The 19,448-nt window shown below is 43.2% G+C and overlaps 3 protein-coding genes across 7 annotated transcripts in view; 1 reads left to right on the top strand and 2 right to left on the bottom strand.

Annotated features, from left to right (window-relative positions):
* ALPK1 (alpha kinase 1) overlaps positions 1-938 on the bottom strand; it is a 33,149-nt gene extending 32,211 nt beyond the window's left edge. Inside the window, exon 1 of the mRNA XM_071431321.1 lies at positions 855-938. The gene's annotated coding sequence lies outside the window, so the exon portion shown is untranslated. The remainder of the gene's footprint in view (positions 1-854) is intronic.
* TIFA (TRAF interacting protein with forkhead associated domain) lies at positions 558-7,016 on the top strand. 4 transcript variants are annotated; one of them, XM_071431317.1, is made up of 4 exons: positions 558-910; positions 1,127-1,241; positions 1,587-1,695; positions 3,018-7,016. In XM_071431317.1, the coding sequence occupies exons 2-4, from the start codon at positions 1,232-1,234 to the stop codon at positions 3,631-3,633; spliced, it is 735 nt and encodes a 244-aa protein (XP_071287418.1). In that variant the 5' UTR covers positions 558-910; positions 1,127-1,231; the 3' UTR covers positions 3,634-7,016. The 4 variants fall into 4 exon arrangements, with proteins under 4 accessions (XP_071287418.1, XP_071287420.1, XP_071287419.1 ...); XM_071431318.1 differs by lacking the exon at positions 1,587-1,695 and having other exon boundaries at positions 559-910; XM_071431320.1 differs by lacking the exon at positions 1,127-1,241 and having other exon boundaries at positions 740-910.
* Positions 5,161-18,462, bottom strand: AP1AR (adaptor related protein complex 1 associated regulatory protein). 2 transcript variants are annotated; one of them, XM_071431315.1, is made up of 10 exons: positions 18,246-18,462; positions 15,322-15,370; positions 14,626-14,652; positions 14,151-14,176; positions 13,652-13,748; positions 12,831-12,929; positions 10,928-10,992; positions 9,948-10,021; positions 9,051-9,179; positions 5,161-7,500 (listed from the first exon to the last, which is right to left on the bottom strand). In XM_071431315.1, the coding sequence occupies exons 1-10, from the start codon at positions 18,458-18,460 to the stop codon at positions 7,250-7,252; spliced, it is 1,032 nt and encodes a 343-aa protein (XP_071287416.1). In that variant the 5' UTR covers positions 18,461-18,462; the 3' UTR covers positions 5,161-7,249. The 2 variants fall into 2 exon arrangements, with proteins under 2 accessions (XP_071287416.1, XP_071287417.1); XM_071431316.1 differs by lacking the exon at positions 12,831-12,929 and having other exon boundaries at positions 18,246-18,461.
* Between the last annotated feature and the right edge of the window lie 986 nt (positions 18,463-19,448).

The following is a 19,448-nucleotide window of genomic DNA, read 5'->3' as shown; positions in this document are numbered from 1 at the left end:
TTCCATATGAACTACAAGGTAATTTATCAACCCACAAGTCATTGACCTGTTTGTTGAAGATATGAAAAGAACCTACAAGTGAAAAACAGTTTGTATGAAGCAAGGCAGAATTTGATGGCCCGTGCCAAAGCCATGAAGCCCTCGGTACTTGCAGTGCAGGCACAGGGAAGGGAGAACAGGGAATGTTTGGGATCAGGATGGAAAAGGAACGGGTTCACTTCGCCACTTGTCCTGGGCTGAGAGGGTAACACGGGTGAACATGAAAAACCAAGCCGCTGGATAAAGAAAAACCCACGGCGTTCTCAGGATTTGTAAAGGGAAAAGAAAAAAAAAGAGAAGTGAGGAAAAGTTTTCAGATCAGTTTAGGCCATCGGCCAGGGCAACATTATTTCCCAAAGGCGGTGCAATTAACCTGAACTGCGGTTGCTTAGAGCAAACAACCAAACATTTTAAAATAATCAATTTAAGAACATCATCAGGTCAACTGCTATATGCCCACAGTGCGCCGCTTCCCAAAGCCTTTTACTTCTCAAAGCGTTCATTTGGGGGTTAAACCAGAATTATTTTGTCTGACAGCTGAGCCCCTTGACTTGTGATCCCTGACACGGCTCTGAACACATGCTCAGAGACCCCGGACAGACCTGTGGCTATTCCTTTAGAGTTATCCACTGTAATAAATGATTTAAATATTTTTTCTTTTTTTTTTTCCTTTATTTTTAAAGACGTCCTACTTCCGGCCCGACGGCGCCCTCTGCGCTGCCCGCCCCGCGGTGCCCTCAGCGCCGCCCGTCCCGGCTCCTCCCGCTCCCGCTCCTCCCGCCTCAGCGCTTCCCGCCGGCTCCCTCAGGACTTACCGGGAGTCAGGAGCCGCTGCAGCCCTCGGCGGCCGCCGGAGCCCCGCTCCTAGCAGGTGAGGAGGCTGCGGGCCGGGCCGTGAGGGGAAGGAAGGGGGCGGGATGGGCCAGGCAGTGCCCCTGGGTTCGGTCCGGAAGATCCCAGGCTGGCCGTGCTGTGGGGTGGGTAGGTGGCACTGAGCCTGCTCCAGGAGCCGGAGCCCATATTCTTAGGGCGTCCCGCTCTTCTGCTGCCTCTGGAAGTGGGGGTGATGACACTCGCTGTACCCTAGGAGAGGATGATGAGGTGAGAGCACGGTGGAGGGACGGACAACAGCGGGGCAGTGGCTGCCTTAGAGCTGCAGAGAAATCTACAGAAGGTTTCTTCCTCCTGGCCAATGCACTCTAGTAAGTAGAAACTCCTTTTAAGTAGAAACTCGTCAATTTACGTGAAGGAATGTTCAGTGTGCTCGACCTCGGTGAGCCTTTGAGGCAGGACCGGGCGGCCGTGAGGGGGTGCCTGAGGTGATCGTGGATCCGGAGCGGGGTCTGTGGGAGCTGCCGGGATCCAGGATCGTCAGGGGGAGCTGCCGAAGCAGTGGGAGGCTGTTCTTGTTTTTTAGTTAATGTAGCCATCTGTAATTTGCACTGAAGTCGTGAGGCACAGAAGTGTCTCTGAACTGCAAACACAATGAAAGTGCTCGGTGGTTTTCCCCTTCACCAAAGATGACCTCATGTAATATCCCCTTCTAGCGCAAAACAAGGAAGGGCAGAGCTGGACACGGGGACAGTCCCTCCTGGCCCACAGAGCTGCTTCCAGCGTCCCAGAGAGAGCTGGGGAATCCACAAGGAGGAGGGACTGGTAATGGTGCCACCACAGCTTGGCTCACAGATGGCCAAGGAGTAACCTGCTCTCAGGGTGTATGTCTGCACTCCTGCCAAAAGCACAGATGATATTTCCTAGTTGTTTTAAAGGGAGCTCTGCTGGAAATTCTGTGTTTCACTCATCATCTGTGCTGTTGCAGCCTGCTTCAGTAACCAAGCTGGGGTTGCTGAGCTGCTGTGTCAGAACTGTGGCTGGTTTTGTGTTAAAGGTGCAAAGGGAGCAGTTTTGAGGTTTCACACAGAAAAAACGATGCACTGATACACCACCATGCGCTGTGCTTGGTGTTTGGGTGCAGTGTGTAAAAACCACAAGTCAAACTCCATCATCACAAAACACAATCATCACTTCATGGCAGTGATGATTCAGCTGCTCATAAAGCTCTGGATGGAGCTGGTGAGCTCCAGAGCTGTGTGAGACACACTGGGCACTTACTGCAACCTGGATGTGGAAACATCTGCACGATGTGATACCAGTTAAATGGCTGTTCACATGTTTCCCTGGTGAGTAACTGGGAATTCATTTGCTGGTTTCTGCTTTCAAATAGCAAGGCTTTTCTTTTCAAGGCTCAGTTTTAGTGTGGGAAGACACTGGCCTTGCATTTAGAGAAGCAGATGGCAGCCTTTCCTGAGCTGTCTCAGGTTTTATTAGGATGCACTGCAGTTGCTCAGGCTTTGGAACAGAATTTGTTTCATAAGTATGTGGTCTCTGTGCTGAACGTGAAGAACTTTGAAAAACAACACAAAACTACAAAATCCAAGAAAAGTAAATTTTTTTAGCGCTTCTGGAGCAGCAGAGAGCTGGGATTTTCCAGCAGACAATGGGGAAATACCTAGAAGTGGTGACAATTCCTCTTTTAGGTCTCATGGACAGTCCAACTTTTTTCATTCACTTTTTATGCTATCCCAGCCATCACTCTCTAAACACTTTTTCCGTGCAAGAGGTCAGTTTGGAGACCCCAAGGAATGCTTTATAAATATTTGAATTACTACTACCTACAGACAGACTGTTGTTAAAGATCTCTTGATAAAGAGCAGAGCACACAGGCCCAGCCCATTCTGCCTAACCCCATTTTAAGCCAGTTCTGCCTAACCCCATCAAGAAAATCTAACTGCTAAATGACATATTTCCTGCAAAGATAAATCTGCCTCGAGAGGAGCTTGCTGGCAAGCAGCGGTGAGTTGTGGCTGCTGTGCTTCCAGGTATCTGGAAGCTTCCAGGTACCTGGAGGTTCTGTGCAGTGAGTGGAGAGGAGCACAGGGAATATCTCAGTGCTGACACCAATCTGTTGGGTTCTGCAGCCGCTCTGTGCCGTGGTTTTGCCGTCTCCTGGCTCCAAGGGCTCCTCTCACCATGAGCTCCTTCGAGGAGGCCGAAACAGAGGAGACAGTGACGTGCCTCCACCTGACCTTCTACCACCCTGGGCAGGGTGAGAAGATGATGTTCCGCTGCCTGGATTTCTGCCGGCGGCAGCAGCTGCGGGCAGACGACACGGCCAAGTTCGGCCGCGACTCCAGCCTGTGCCACTACAGCCTGGTGGACACGCGCGTCTCCCGCATCCAGTTCTCCCTGCAGTTCTACAGGAAGCTCCACAGCTCCGAATATGCCTTTGAGATCAAGAACCTCAGCAAGAAAACGAAGCTGACCGTCAACCAAACGGAGCTGGGTTACTTGAACAAAATAGACCTGCCCTGGAAGTGCATCATCTGCTTTGGGGACTACCAGATCCTGGCAGAGATTCAAGAAGGGGAGGCCGTGGATTATTTTGAGACTCACTTGCACTTGGCTGAAGCACCCATCTTACAAGAAAAGTGCCTGCCATCCCTGCAGCCTATACCTGAGAATGGCATTTCTCCTTCCTTTCCTCTTGGCCAAGGCAAAAGCCCCACAGAGATTGATGAGAACGAGCTGTGCTAGTGGGGAGAAGGAGTCTGGATCAGGTTTTCTAGCCTCCAGCATGCACAGCTCTCACCTCAGCCCAGTGTTCTTGGTGGTGCTCACTGACTGCTGCACATCAGTCTTCTTTACTTGGTATTATCAGCACAGGCATTCCAGAGCACTGCTTCCTCCACAGGAATGGATTCCTGACACTGCCTTCTCGGAGGGCTCTCTGATGCCCAGAAAGGTGTGGGAGACAAGAGGTCACTCAAATCCACAGAATCCCAGAACTGTGGCCACGTGCCTTGGAGGGATATTTAACAGGCATTAATACAGAGCGTGCACAGCAGGGTTTTGGTCCCAACCAGGGGGTGACACAGTGTCTTGTTGCATATTTTACTTTATGCTCTGCTTTGCACACCAAATCCCAAACAGTATTTTTTGCGAGCCTAGGTTGTGACTTCACAGATTTTGCAACTTAGAAACACTTTGTCCTTTTATGTTTTTATTAGCTTCAAAGCAAAGTTTCTTTTTTATTTTCACTAATTTAATTAACATATATATATATTTTTTGCAAGTCAACTACTTTTGCTTGTGACGTAGACAAACATGTAGCATCTATGATCATGGTCTATAAAAATCCACATTAATTTTGCAATAAATACATTTTGTTCCCTAGTAAGGGTTTGCTCTGTTATATAGCTGCACTCTAAAAGAATTTTTGGAGAATAAAATTATTTCCAGGACCATCAAGATAAGAGACTGTCACTGGCACTTTTCCAGGCTTTCCAAAGATGCCATGGCTCCAAGGTAAGAATTTACTTAAATACTTTCTGGAAGTTTTCTACCTTTACTCCTCTACCCAAACCTCTCTAATAATTTTCTGGTCTTTTAAGTATTTTTCAGATTGTTTCAGTCAAGTTTTTCTTTGTCAGGGCTCAGCTTTTCATTGGCGTTTGGCTTTTTTGTTTTGGCAAGTATTTTAGCTTGCTTGAAAGACACACTGGGGAAGAATAGGAGTTACCCACTTCATCATCCCTGAATATTAGGATGCATTTCAGCATTAATCATTCCAAGAAAACCATAATTATAACTGAGGGGAGGAACAGCTGGGATTAAGGCAGCCAACCACGAGTGAGAGAAAGCCACATGGGAGAGGCAATGAAACTCAAACACAGGCTTATGCAGGATTTGCCTGTTCATCTCCTCTGTGACAAAATTACTTTGTTGTCATGTTTTCCACTCTTGGAAGCCAGTTGTGGTTTCCAAATCGCTTGCTCAGTCCAATCACTTGCTCAGCTGTATTTACCGGAGGAAAGAATCAACTGTGTAAAATGTGTATTAAAAAATGGATTGTCTCCTATCACTACATTGATCTGACCAGCAAAAGGTTATTTTGCCTTTAAAGGGTGTGGGTACCGCTGCTCATTTCCAACAGGAGAAGGGCTCCATACTCCAAATTCCCCAGGTCTTCTGCAACAGGTCCCCAGAAGGGACACTGTGGGATTCAGCAGGGCTCTGACATGGCTGCCACAAATCCAGCAACAGATACCACACTGCCAAATGTAAGACTTGCTGAAAATTTTAATGACTCTTGAATTTGTACAGATAGGCATTTTACAGTACCCTGGAACTGCTTCACATGAGCTGTTTGTAGAATCCCTCCATTTCTCAAATACCCACAGAGATGGAGCATCACTTCAAAAGTCACCCAGCGTGGTGCACTGAGCTCTGCAAATGTTATCATCAACCATGGCTACAGAACATGCCCATCACAGAAAAAGCTGGAGTCAGCCTCCTTTTTCCTCAGTGCTTGTTCATTCCAAGGGCAGGACTGTCAGCTAATTCCTCAAGGCATGGTCAGGATGAGGTCACCTCATGTTCCCTGGCCAGGAGGAGCAGTGACCAGTGCAGGGGAGGTGACAGTTTCAGCAGGTAAAAAACATGTCATTTACATGTTGAGGAAGTTGCCTTCCTTCCCATAGGAATATACTATACAAAGAAATATCCAAGAGAAGTCACACAGCAGTAGCCTAGGCCAAACCCAAAATATACATTTGATGTGTACAGGTCTTTAAAGCTCATTACAAGTATTGCAAATGTAAATAATGGCAGTAAAATATTTCCAGTGACATAGCTACAACTGAAATGAAGAGATGGAATGTTACCAACAGGACTTATCTGTTCTCTCAGGTTACTTGCACACATTTAACCCCAGTGTGCAGGATTTCTGCTCCTTATCCACACTGTAACAACCCAAATATTCCAGATAGCTTCAGATGAGCTAAACCACATTTTTCACGCAGCTTTCACCAACAAATTCAGTTCTGATGATTGACAGAGTAGGTTCATTACTTACCACGTGTTCTTTTTACTCCAAAACAAAGTTAAACCCTGTCACCCTTTGCCCCCTGGAAAAACAAGACAGCTGCACAAAATAATGGCAGAGTAGAATGGCTTTACTTTGAAATTTTGGGGAAAGCTTGAGAGCTGCAAGTACTTTGTAGGCTCTCTTTGTTAAAAAGTAAGATTGACATGGAATACTGGGGGAGACCACACAGCACAGGACAGCAGTGGTGCAGTCACTGAACACCTCCTTGGATTTCAGCCCGTATTGGCAGGATTAACCATCCACTTGAGAGGCACAGGAAAGGCAGAGCACTTTAACACACTTAAAACGTGAATTTTTCTTTTTTCTTTTCAAAATGCAGGTGTAAAAATTCAGTCTTTAGGTTCTTGTTCTTCCCACCCTGCCAGCAGCAGAGCCATCATCCCTCCCTGTTTGCTCACTGGATGTTGCTTTTCCCTAATTGTTCTGGTCCAGTGGAATTATAAATTTTCCACAACTGAAGACTTTTAAGGACCATGTAGCAACAGAGGTTGGTCTGTTCAGGGGGGCTGGGAAAACAAGACTTTGGTCCTTCCAGTTCTCCACTGGTTAAAATTCCCATTTTATTGACACATACAGAGAATTTATATTTTATTTTTGCTTTTCTATCTAGCACACGCTTACTAAGTCTGGCATATTATTATACAAGGCAGTACCTTACCTAACCTGATGAGTTTTACTGTGTTCATTGAGGTTAACCGTGCTTGGCATAAAGCAATTAAATAAATAAAATAAATGGAAAAAGGACAACAGAAGACTAGGAAGGCTTCAAGCTAGACAGGGGAAAATCTGCAAATTTGCCATGTGTCAAATTTGTTTTGCAGCTCTAAATAGCTGAAGAGCAAGTCAAAAAGCACAGAAATAGAAATATTTAAAAATTATTTCTCTATCTTCAAGTATTAAATTAAAGAGGACTGTATTAAATTATAGAGGACTGTTTCTGAGATAAATATTAGGCCAACGATGAATTTTAAAACAAAATCAATAGAAACATCATCCAGGAAAAAAAAAAGGCAAGTTAAAATATAGACAAGTCAAAGCTTCGAAGCTCCAATTTAGTGCAGATAATTTTCTATTAAATCCAGATACCCAGAAATATACACAGCAGTTTTCACAAAAGTGGAGAAGGTAGATGATAAAATTGCACTTAGTTCTGAATTCAGACTGTCGCTCGCCCGTCAGAAAAAGGGGAGCAGGTTACAAAGAGCAGAGTGGCCTCGTGGGTTCCATTCCCTTTGCAGCATTTGGGGACAGGCAGGGATGCCACTATCTGTCCTGGCGCTCGCACTCCGACAGTTCCAGCACGGGGTTGACGAAGCCGGCGTACTCGGAGTTGCCGTTGTCGTCCAGGGCGGCGGCGGCGCTGACGAAGTCGTTCTCCCACTCCAGCCCGTTGGAATCGTCGGAGGCCGAGGCCGGGTGGCTCCCCGGCTTCCTGCTGTTGAACTTCAGCGCCGCCCGCAGGATGTCTTCCTCTGTCCTGGAGCGCTCCCGCACCGGGATCATCCTGTTCATGCCTGCCATTTTGGAAGAGTTTAAATGAGAGATGCGGGACTCCAGGGGCTCTCCAAAATGCAGTTTATTCTATCTAAGAGGTTGCAGCAGTCCAGGGTTGTGGGTGACAGAGCTGTGCCTACAGCTGTCAGCTCCAGCTGCAGGCAGGCCTGGAGACCCTTTAGTTTTGGTTACAGTGCATTATATACTTTTCTTTGCTGAGCATCTTAATGCAGTAGAACCAATCTATACCCTAACTATTATCTATAGCCTATCATAACTACTATAATTACCATATTCATGTTACTATTCTGCAATCACTAAAAGTTAGTACATTACAGTTTAAGCTAGAAGTTGTTTTTCAGTTTTCTTGCAGTAGAAAATTCTGAGACTTTTTTTCTACTTGCAACATTTACTGACTTGTTTGCCTGTGCTATCTTTCTGCTTGGTAAAACCATCTTGTTTGAGGTGGGTTTATCCTTTGCTCTAAGCCATAAAAACCCCTTCCAACTAACACACCCTTTACCTTCTTGGTTAGCCAGCAAGACTGGCTCAGCAATTCTTTTCTTCTATATCAAAACTTGCTTTCATTTCTATTCCTTCATCAGACTCACATTTAAAAATCTTTCTGCTGAGCACACATATCTGTGAAACTTTCTTGTCAAACTTTCATCCTTCCCAACACCATTTAACACACACAAAGGGGAAACATGTGAGTTTCACCTAACTTTTATGTTTCTGCCAGGAGAAACGAAGGTAGAATATGGACAGATACTGGTGGTCTAGGAAAAGACAGACTCAATGGTCTAGAAAAGGTCTTCAGTTTGTCTAATTCCACACAAAATAAGGTTCTGGACACTGCTCAAAGACATCTAAGATTTCACTGGTTTTGTCAGTAATTACAGATGTTAATCACCTATAAGCAAACCCTTATATTTGGCTTATTTTTGGTGAGCCTTTGATAGCCAAGGTCTCAACATTTTGGATAAACTTTCAACCAAGAGTTTTTGCAGGTTTAGTAAACAAAAGAAGAATATTGTATGCAGAAAACACCTGTAACAGCAGCAATGTTACTGCCGTATCATTGCTGGGGTACTCCTTGGAATGCAGATCCAAGTTCCCAGTGAATGTTACAGGGCCAGTAATAAGGGTTTTTCCCAAAATACTGAAGTCAGACTCCTGACCAACCTCCAGGAAGAAAAAAACCAGGAAGAACAAGCTCTTCCTTCTGCTCCTGGCTCATGAGAGGGCAGCATTTCTTCACCATTACTTTTGTCAGGAGTTTACAAGTCAGTTCCACAAAATGCAGGGAAATTAATTCATTTATCTACTGGAGTATCCTAATAAATGAATTCATTTAGTAGGGTTATCTCCACTTTATCAAAAATAAAGAACTTGTCTCAGTAAAAATAATTTACAGTTTAACCATTACAAACTTGTCAGAAACTCCATCAGAAACAAGTTTAAAACCACCTTCCTTTTTGAAAATGACAAATTTACAATGAGCACAGCTTAAAATATCAAGATCTTTAACTTTTGGGTTCAGGATGAAGCTGAAATTCAGGATAAATACCTTCTTCATCTTCCCACTCTAAATCCAAGGAGGTGCTGTCATCATTCCCACTCACTGATTTGGTTTTGGTCATCAAGTCACAACTGCTCTCTGTGTTGGGTGTCAGCACTGTGGCATCAGATGAAAGTCCTATTAAAAAAAACAACAACCCATAATGTATTTTTAATTTGTAAATGTACTTGAATTTCAGGTTAAACATGCAAAAGTAAAATTTTAAATTAAGCTTTCATCGTGCTTTGTGGCCATTTAAACCTCAGGCATGCTGGAAAAGGTACTTCATCAGTTCAAAGAGTAATCAGTAGCTTATTAATAGTCAGTATCACTGAGATATTGTCTAATTACAACTAGAAAGGAATTTAATAAACTGTAAGCTGAGCTTGTATGAAGACCTGTAAAAAAAACCAAAAAACCAACAAATCAAGCCTCTCCTCCCCAAAAAACTAAACTACTCACACAGCCATCAGTCCTCCACCTTAGTGGTTGTCATGTACTGTCACCAAAACTAAAAGATAAAAGCTCATCAAATTGTTGTCCTCCAAACTGTTGATAGAATTTTTTAGTACAGGCAGCCAAATTCACCTCTTGCACATCATTAGGAAAAAAATTAAACATTAATATGATTCTAATTACATTGCCAAGGGATGATTAAAAAAAAGCTATAAACACACATCTGCATCTTCAACTGGTTTTACAAGAAATATTCACCACTATCTTTCATTTATCAGATAAAAAAATTATCAGATGTTTCAATTACAGATACATGTATGCACATTTTGTATTTGTGTGTGTAAACATAAAATAGAAATAATCTGTGTTTATTTAGAAAAAGAAGCAGCACTCTGTGCCCCTCAGGGTCCCTCAACATTTAGAGATGTGCCTAAGGAAAGGCAGACTTACTGCTGCTTCGGAAAGCTTCATACTGGAATTTTGTATTCCTCAGGAAAGGATCGAGGTCCTCCTCTGCCACACAGCTGCAAGAACACAATTTTTACAGCTTTAGAAACCTCCAGGGCTGCCATCAAAAATATGTTAATCCACATGCCCCCAGCTCTGCTACAAAGCATGTAAACACTGAACTATATGATTTATAAAATCATCTGCAAAATGCCTTTCTGTTCCTGTTCATCGCATCCTCTCCCAGCCTGTGCTTCTGCTCAATTTTTATTAGTATTTTCAGTTAAAAATTAATTAATTAACTCATAACAACTCTTCCCCTCCCTTCATCACTTTAGATAAAATCTCCTTAATTTTCAGTTCATTTTTTTAACTGATGAATTCAAACCCTGCTCCTGCAGTCCTTTGTTTTTAAAATCTGGCCAGTTCCTACTCAGTTTTCTCAGCTCCTATTCTAACTGTGCTTCCATAGCAAAATTCCTCCTGCCCCCCTTGTCTTCTGTGCATGAACTTTTTCTACAATCAAACACCACTCCACTGTAAATTTCTCCACTTTTTTTAAAGCTTGTTTTTCCCACCACCACCACTGAACATGGGAGGTGGGAATAAAGAGACTTAAAATAAATAAATACATAAAATACTTAATAATTAAATAAATAAATAAATAAATACAATTAAGAATATTAATGAAGGAACGGGCAGACTCTATAAACCATTTAAATAGTGTGTTTCTATTGGGTTTTTAAAACAGGGTCCTGAACAATAAAAATACTTTATGTTAGCTGAAATTTTACATATAAACACCTTTCTAAAATAAACCACAAAATGGATGTAAATATCTGTTAGCAGCTGGGAGTAGCACTGTATGCAGCAGTCTAATAACTCCAGCAACAACCCAAAATACCCTCTAGCTTTCCAGATGAGGAACAGGGCTACAGACAGTGAGGACTGTGAGTTATCAGGAATAAAGTTTGTTCTCTTACCTCTGGAACTCTCCATTGTTAACAGTATGTGCTCTCTGCTGTGTTATCCTGTGCTGCCTACGTTGCTATTAAGAGAAGCAAATCATTGAAAAAGCTGAACATTCAAAACAGAGCTCTCAACCCTTTACCCTATTTTATGCACCCCCCAAAAAACCCATCAGTTTTTAGAAACCTCAGTCAGGACTGCACCTGTCTTGTCTGCTGTCTTCTTAAAGTGTTTTCTGTGCACAACTAACACCTGGGTGATGTTGGATTTCTTTTGCTCCATGCCCAGGAAGAGCCACCCTGCCATTTAAAAGATAAATATTTCCTACAAATCCTTTCATCCCTGTGCAAAGCAGTGCTGCCATCTCCTCTGGCTGTCTCCATCAGCACTAAGTGCTTCATCTATATTAATAACAGCTTTGCTGCCTTGCAGGGCCAAAAGTATTAATAACTCTGCTAATGTCAACTTCATCTAGAGCTGCTCTTTGCTTTAGGTGTGGGGAGGTAACTGCACTGGATCTTGTGTTTTTCAGTCCCAGGATAATGATGGTGGGGTTGTTTTCTAGCATACTTTGCATCCTGGATGTTTAAATGATAATAACTGCAGGTGGAAATGTGCAAATGGGGAGTGTAGAGAAAAAAAGTAGAAGCAGAAATATCACTTGTGATGGTTAGAGGTGAAAAGATTCAAGAACAGAGAGAGAAACAGACAGAAATTTGGCACAACACAGTCAACAAATCTGTCAAAATCAATTACTGACACACACACAACCATTTTCTTTCAGGATTCCTATACCCACATAATGCCCAATTTAGATTTATCTCCCTGTTTTGCCAGGTCACATCCCACTATCCAGCACTGCCAGTTCCTGGACACACACACATTAAAATTCCCTGCTGTTACAGACCCTGACATTTAGCAGGGCAACATCAGCAAGCCAAATGAGCTTTGAGAGAAGCCACACTTCCAAGAAAAAAGCCATTTTCCCATTTGTGCCCACAACCAACAGGAAGATGAGTGATGCATTCCAAAATAGCTTCCAGTTTATCCAGAAGGGCTAAGTGCTCAATGCATATCTGGACAAAAACTCTTCCTTAAAATCCTTATAATCCTTGTGGGTTTTGAGGAGGCTGTTTGAGCAGGAGATAAGTGGTACTAATTTTACACCAAGAGGAAATTAAAATCTCTACAACCCATTCTGTCTTAGGTCCTGACTAAAAGAAATGCATATTAAAAATACTGAAAGACAAGAAATACAGCATTTCTTGCACAGAACTTCTATAAAAATCAGTTAACACCATTTAAAAAAATCTACTTTTGTTGGCTTTCTGTAGATCATAAGTGGTAAGGAAAAAAAAGCAGGCAAAAAGGTCAGAAAGAATTAACCCTCTGACACCAAATGGCAAGGGGAGAGAAAGAAATGTGAAAGGAGAGCTATACTTAGTGACATAGAAATTAGATGAGTACTCCAGAGCAGGGTCAATAGAGAACACAAAGATAAGGAGCAATACAGTGCACAAATATAAAAAGTACATTTTACAAATCTAAATGATGTCTAAATTAAACATGTGCTCAATGTCAAGGATTTTTTTTACCCAAAAGCCACCAAAGAATATTTTTACATTTAAGATCAGTAACTTCTACATATTATATAAGAAGACTGTGAAGCTAATTATAGATTAAAATTATAACTCATTCAAAATCTCTACTCGGTGACAGAAGCTGTTTCAAACAATTATGTTGATTTTCAGCTGCTCCAACCAGCTGCACTTCCAAATCTTGTACTTCTTTCTCTACTTTGCAAGCCAAAGCCACTTCCTTGTCAGGTTTCCTGAGATGGAAAGGGTATCAGGGAAGTTTGCATACATAGGAACAGGACAGAGGCTCTCATAAATATTGGGGTCTTTTTCCCCTCACCTCCAAGAGCTTTTTCTGCTTTGCTGCCCTGGCTGCTTGACGTTGTGCAGCATATAAAGCCTCCTCTTCTAGTCTTAACTTCTCCTCTTGTAAGGCTAACTGTGTATGAACAAAACAGTAATGGTTAACAAAAGCAGAACCTATCTATCTTCCTATTATTAAAGCCATGAGTGCAAGAAAACAAAAGAAAAGCAGCTAGAAAAGCAAAATAAAACAAAATTGACTGCAGCTAAAGCATTAACTGGGTTTAACAGCTTCCCTCCCCACAAGCAAACAGCCCAAGAAATTTAGGTAACTACTGAGAAAACATTTATTATTAGTGAACTAATAATATGCTGCAATGCTTTTTTCTATTTTATTATGGACTGCACAGCGAAAGATTTAAAGATTTTCAGTTCCATAGTTCATTGGCACTTTAGATCAGAGTTCATCCAAGTTCTACATTGTATTCCACATCATATTCCATTAACTGCTGCACCACTAAAACAGAGTAACAAGTTATGTGGGGTTTTTTTCCCTTAAGAAAGTCGTAGAGAAAATTCAACACAGGAAAAGTTGAAGCAAGAATATTCCCCATTTGGTCTTGCACTGAAAAAAGGGTCCAATTTAAGAGATCCTGGTCAGAAACCCAGCCTATTAATTCCATTTTTTTCAGCTAAGAGGCTGTTAAAAAGAAGGAATTTGTGCACCTTGTAGGCTAAAAAATACCAACTGCTGAACAAAACCTAATTGCTCCGTGTGAGCGGAATCTCCCAGTGTCCATGGCTGATCCTAACATTTTTGGAGGAAAAACCATTTGTACTCTCACTGTGACTACTTACCTCTGACTGAAGCTTCAGGTCAACAACCCTCTGCTTCTCAGCAATGGAGTTGTAGTGTCTCTCTTTCAGGTCTGCAATTTCTTCCTCAGTCAGAGGCCTGAGGAAACACCAAAAAAGCTCCATCCATTATTCATGCATGACAACCCTTTCTTTGCCCTTTGACAAATCTGTGTGGTCTATCCTGACCAGTCCTTTAATGTACATCCAACAGGCTCTGATTGTGGCCTGCTCCTCCTGAAAGCTCCAGCTTGTTCAGGACACTGCTGTCTCTCCTTGCTCTCACAATATATATTATTTATAATTTATATCTTTACAGAAAGCATATTTTCATCTCTGCTAACAGAACTACTGGAACAGAAGCATTACTGTCACTGCAGTCCTAACCTCACTTTTTTTTTCCTACTTGTTTTTGTCCCTTGTTTCTCCCTTACTCTGTTTTGTTTAGTGTTACCAGTGGGACAGCAGAGGGAAGGAGAGGTCTTCAGGCTCAAAGTCTTACCTGTGACTGCTTCCAGGGCTCTCCCCCTGTTAAAATAAATAAAAAAGTCTGGTTTTTTTGTAAAGACAGAGCACTTCCAGAACTTCCCTTAGCAAAGCAACCCAGGTCTATTTCTGTTCTCTGACTGAGGGCACTTGCTGAGTTTTATGCAAGAGTTATGCCAGCAGCACATTCTCCTTTGAGTCTCCCCAAATACTCTTTTTCCTCACACCTCTTCTTTTCTTTTCTTTCTTCCCAAAGTCCATAGTGCCCCCTTCCTTAATGGGTTATTTCCCATACTCCCCAAAACCAATCTCTTAGATCTTTATCCAAAGTCTTAAATTCATACCCTTAGTGCAAGGAAAACAGAAAGTAAAAAAACCCAAAAAAACTCCCTGTGATTTAAGTCTACGGCTCAGTTTAAAGCAGGAGGAAGATGCAGATGTTGGAACCATTTTTAAGGCTTGTACAAGCAGGTTTCACATGAGGTACTCACCTCATCACTTTCCACCAGGTTCTCAAACTGCAGAGGAAAATAAATAAATCATTTTTACAACTCAATATAACGAATCACTAAAGACTCATACAGCAAGTATGATTGCATATTTTATGTGTCTTGTAAAAACACCACTCCAGTTCTAACAGTGGGACTGTAACCCTACTTTCAGAGGAATTTTATTTTTAGAGGTGAACCTTCTTAGCAATGTTTCTCCTCCTAACTGGAGAAGAGTCCTAATTAAAAAAGAAGCATTCTAAGCTGCACAAACTCACTCTCTCACAACAGGAAGTTCTGCAGCACAACAGATTTCTCCCTCTGTACATAACTTTCTGGACAGCCCAAGCATTACCTACAATAATTAATGTTATCCTCAGTAATGGGGGCAATCTGGCTGGCCTAGGACTTGCAGAACACTCGGGGAAAGTAAACCAGGTTTCTGGTTAACCTTACACTGGTTAACCTTACACTATTCCTGGTTAACCTTACACTACCCTTGGCAAAGAGGATTTAAATCTGGACGTTGGGAAAGGACCTCTGTGGACTACAAATACCACAAACTATAAGGTAACCCAAATCTGGGCTGGAATATCCCAGAATGTTTCAGTATTCATAAACTGCAGAAAGTGTTAAAGGCATTGCCATGATTCAGCTTTTCCCACTTTTTCTTAAATAGCTAAAAATGTAAGTGCTCACCTCTATAGTGAAGTGTTCTCCTGTTGAACATGTTCTAAAATACTTGGATCTGGAAAAATAAGTTTACAGTTAGACTGCAGAAGACTTTTCCATACACAGCAGAAGGTGAATGAACCTGAGAATTTAAAATAGATTTTAAAATATGTTAAATATAAAATAACAATAAAATCTTCATGTATTTAGTACATTGACTTATTAACTACAGCAGGGAGAGGCAAAAGCATGTAAATGCCTTCTGTAGAACTGGGGAAAAAACTACAACCCTTGTGAGATGAAATCACTTGTCAGGATGCTGGACTTGACATTTACAGACTATTAGCACGTTCTGCAATCCCTTTAATCTGTTTTTCCTGGAAAAAAAACATTGTTCCGGGCAATTTCTGAAAATGCTGTTGCTCACCATGGCACTTAACTCTTTCCTGGTATCTTGCACCTCATCAGTGCTAAACAATACATTTTATTTTGACAGCTTGGCACATCCAGAAGGCTGAGCCTCAGAGAAAAATATCCAATAAGAGGTCAAGGCAATACTTTTAAACTAAAATAAAAAATTAAATTCACACTCTAATTTTATACAGGGAATTGGTTTCTTCCCTGATTTTTATTCAGAATTCTTCCTATTTTATTTGAATTATTTTACAGGGGACAGTTAGCCCTGTCCTCTACAAACCCTGACACAGTGTTAAGTTCCCTGAATACATTTTTACCCAGCCAAGGATGTTTGGCCACGATCCAGAAGAACATTCTAACATAAACACTCTTCAGTGCAACATCCATTTCATCGAACTGTTTCCAAAACCAGGGTTTCCAGTTGCAAGTGCTGACTGGTACAAGGAATAAAGCCAGGGCCTCAGGGATTTCTCTACTTGCACGAAAAGATCCTTCAGCACTCGCAACCAACACCAACACTGTGACAATAATAAAAGCAACATACCAGCCAAAGCCTGAATTATTTTAACTGTATCGGATTTCATCTCCATCTCATTTTTCTTTGGAAGCCACTTTAGGGAGCATCTCCCCTGGCAACTTGTTGCTCTACCCACTGGTTCCTTGTTGCACAACGTTTTCTGCCACTAAAGAACCTTTTCCAGAGGATTCGCTGCTGGGAAACCAGAGAGGAAAGGCCACTTCCAGGCAACTATGGAAGCCTGAGGTCATTAGGGACACAAACAGAAGACCCATCAGCTTCACTCCTGCACAAAATTTCAAGTGAAGAATCAGCAACCTATGAACACGTTTACACCTTTTATAATTTTCCTTTAAGCCCTGCTTTTCCATAGTTTTCTAAGACTTTTGGTTGGATAGCTCCTGGAGAAAACAATTCAGCTGACAGGTCACAGGACCTATAGAGACAGTCAAAATTATCTTCCACGATCGGACTATTAAAGAGACTAACTTTTCATACATATATATATACACATACTCCATCCATATATATATATATATATATATATATATATATATATATAGCTGCACAATTCCAAGCAAAGGCAACTTACAATCTTCCAGGATATTGAAACACTTACTAAAAACTCTATACTTAGTTGATTAAAGTAATCATTAAGTTGATAAGCTACATTTTTACATTATGGTGTTCCAGAAACAGCCAAACATGGACAAGGTGGTATCAATCTAACTTGCAAACTTTATAATACGCCACATTTTAGAGTTTTGGTTTTAATAAAATTCCCTGCTCAGTGGAAGGAAAATAACCTCAACACTGTGACACTGCTCTGTAAACTACCATCACCACCACACCCAGAAAACAAATCTGATCTGAAGCACAGAGGCTAGCAGTCCTCTGTACGTTTTATATGCCTCAGACTTTCATTGCAGGTTGTGCAACACCTGAACAACTAGACAATAGAGCAGCAGGCAGGAAGATTTGTTTCACTGCCCAGGACAGCCTGGTATTGGACTAACAGATGCAGGGATTTGCACTAAATTTTTTGTCACTAAAATTGTCACTAGATTTGCTGAAAAAAAGGGGTATTGGCCTGTGGAAGGAGACTCGGCAAAACACGCAGAAAGGAGAAGCTTTCAAGTTGTGCAGGAAGAAGCTTTCAAGTACTGCCTGGCGTTCTCAAAGCACAACAAAGTGCTACTTCAGTGCCAACTACCAAGGCATCAGAGGTGTTCCCATCCCCTCTGGTGGAGCACTAAAAATACAAGCAGGTATCCTCTGCATGCACTGCCCTGGTTTTTCACCCCTGCCTCTGAGAAGCAGCTCGTCTGGAAGGTGAGACTCGCCTGCCAGAGCTGGTGTGAAGCAAGAGGCCACGAGCTTGCATCATGTAAAACGCCCAGCTTATCTGCTGAGAGCGATTTCTACCCTAACACATCGAAAATGAGTGATGGGTAGGTATCCAGTGCCGGCCAGGATATGGGAAAAGCCCTGTTTGCACTGTGCTTTTCCGTGAACTGCTTGTGGCAGAATGAAACAGGTTGTCGCACGTTTCCAAGACATAAGGATTCCTCGGAACCATTCTGCAACAGACATGAGTTCATCCGAACCATTCTGCTCCTGATTTATCCCAGCAGCGGCTCAGCCTCTGACTCACGGCGAGGACGAGATCACATTGCAGAAAACCGGGTGTTTTTCCATTGCTCCCACAAGCACGGCCGCCTGCAAGGCTTTTGACAACTGACCTGAAAAACCTCTCTGGGCACCTCCTGCCGGAAAACACCGGGGCTCAGAAGCCGCTGACCCTGGAAGCGCATGAGCCCCGACCGCACAAAAACCGCACCGAGCCCGGCGGGTTCCCGGCGCCTCCATCCATCCCCCCGGCATGCCCAGGAGCCCAGACCCCGCATCCCTGCCCACCCCGCCACCCCCGGTGCCCCACGGGGAAGGCGGAGCCGGCCGGCCCAGCACCTCCCCGCCCCGGGGAGGGGAAAGGGGCAGCGGCGCTGATGCTGCTCACCCTCCGCCGCGCTGGATGCGGCCGGCATCCCTCCGCAGGAACAGCCCGCAGCACCACTGCGCCCAGCAGTTCCCCATGGCATCCTGCTGGCCGCAGCTCCCGCCGCCTCCCGGCGGCCGCGGACCCCCGGGAACAAAGGGCCGGCACCGCCGCGTGGCTGCGCAGGGCCGGGCGAGGCTCGCCCCGAGCGCCGGCACCGCCCCCGACTCCGGCATCATCGGTGACATCGGCCCGGCACCGGCCCTGCCCGCCAGAATAATCCCGCCCCTAGAGCGGCTTCCCCCGTGGCATGGCCCCGTGGGGTCATCGCCCCCGTTCTGATATGTGAAAAATGCGTATTTTATGATTAGCTTTTCGCAAATATTAAAATGAATATCATATGTGTTGTGTTAGAAAGTAATGCTGTATTAATTTTCTTAAGTAGTGTGGTAAATATAGTTTGGGTTATAAAAAAATGTTAAAATAGAAACTATGCTCTGTAGGATACTTTTTTTAAAGAAAGGACTCGCAGCGAGATAGCAGCCACAGGAAACCGAAATCTTTCAGAGAAAAAGAATTTATTGCCCTCTTATCAGGAGAAACAAACTTTTTCCCACCTCGAAGGCGCTGTTAGGATGCAGAGAAAGAAGTTGACGATGACCAGACAGAATCCTGTATTTGAATGGAGTTTATGCATCATGGAACACCTTTCTTTCCACAGTGCCCTTAGCTGTGACAGAGGGGCCACCAAACTGAGGCGGGAATCTTGGGAATATCCTCCTGGAATGCCTTTGTTTCTGCAGTTTGTTCCTGGAGCTGTTTTCCTGCACATGTCCTGCCTTGCCACTGCTGCCCAGAACATGAGAAGTCAGTGTTAGCAGAAGGCCAGACCGTGGGTAGCTACATCCATCATAGGATGGAAGAAGGAGCAAGGGGATGCTGGATTAAGAATGTATTGGCTGAAAATATGAGTAAACCCACAGGGATGCTTCAGCTTTCCTTCCCCTCAAAGGGAGCAGGTTCATGCACGGTGTTACATTGCAAATAGCACGTGCAGACAAATTTGTAAAATGAACTAAAACCAAATTATTCACCACTGATCTTTAGCAACATCCACAGCCTCCCATCTGCACATGGAGCCCTCATTGCATGGATTCGGGCTAGGTTTTTAACACTCAGCCCACCGCACAAGAGATGAGGTTGCTTAGTACGCTTTTTAAAGCC

The sequence above is a fragment of the Agelaius tricolor genome, unplaced genomic scaffold (genome assembly GCF_023055355.1).
Source record: "Agelaius tricolor isolate 1412-34295 unplaced genomic scaffold, bAgeTri1.0.p SCAF_8, whole genome shotgun sequence".
NCBI classification, from domain to species: Eukaryota; Metazoa; Chordata; class Aves; order Passeriformes; family Icteridae; genus Agelaius; species Agelaius tricolor.
This window is presented reverse-complemented; position numbering and strand designations above follow the sequence as displayed.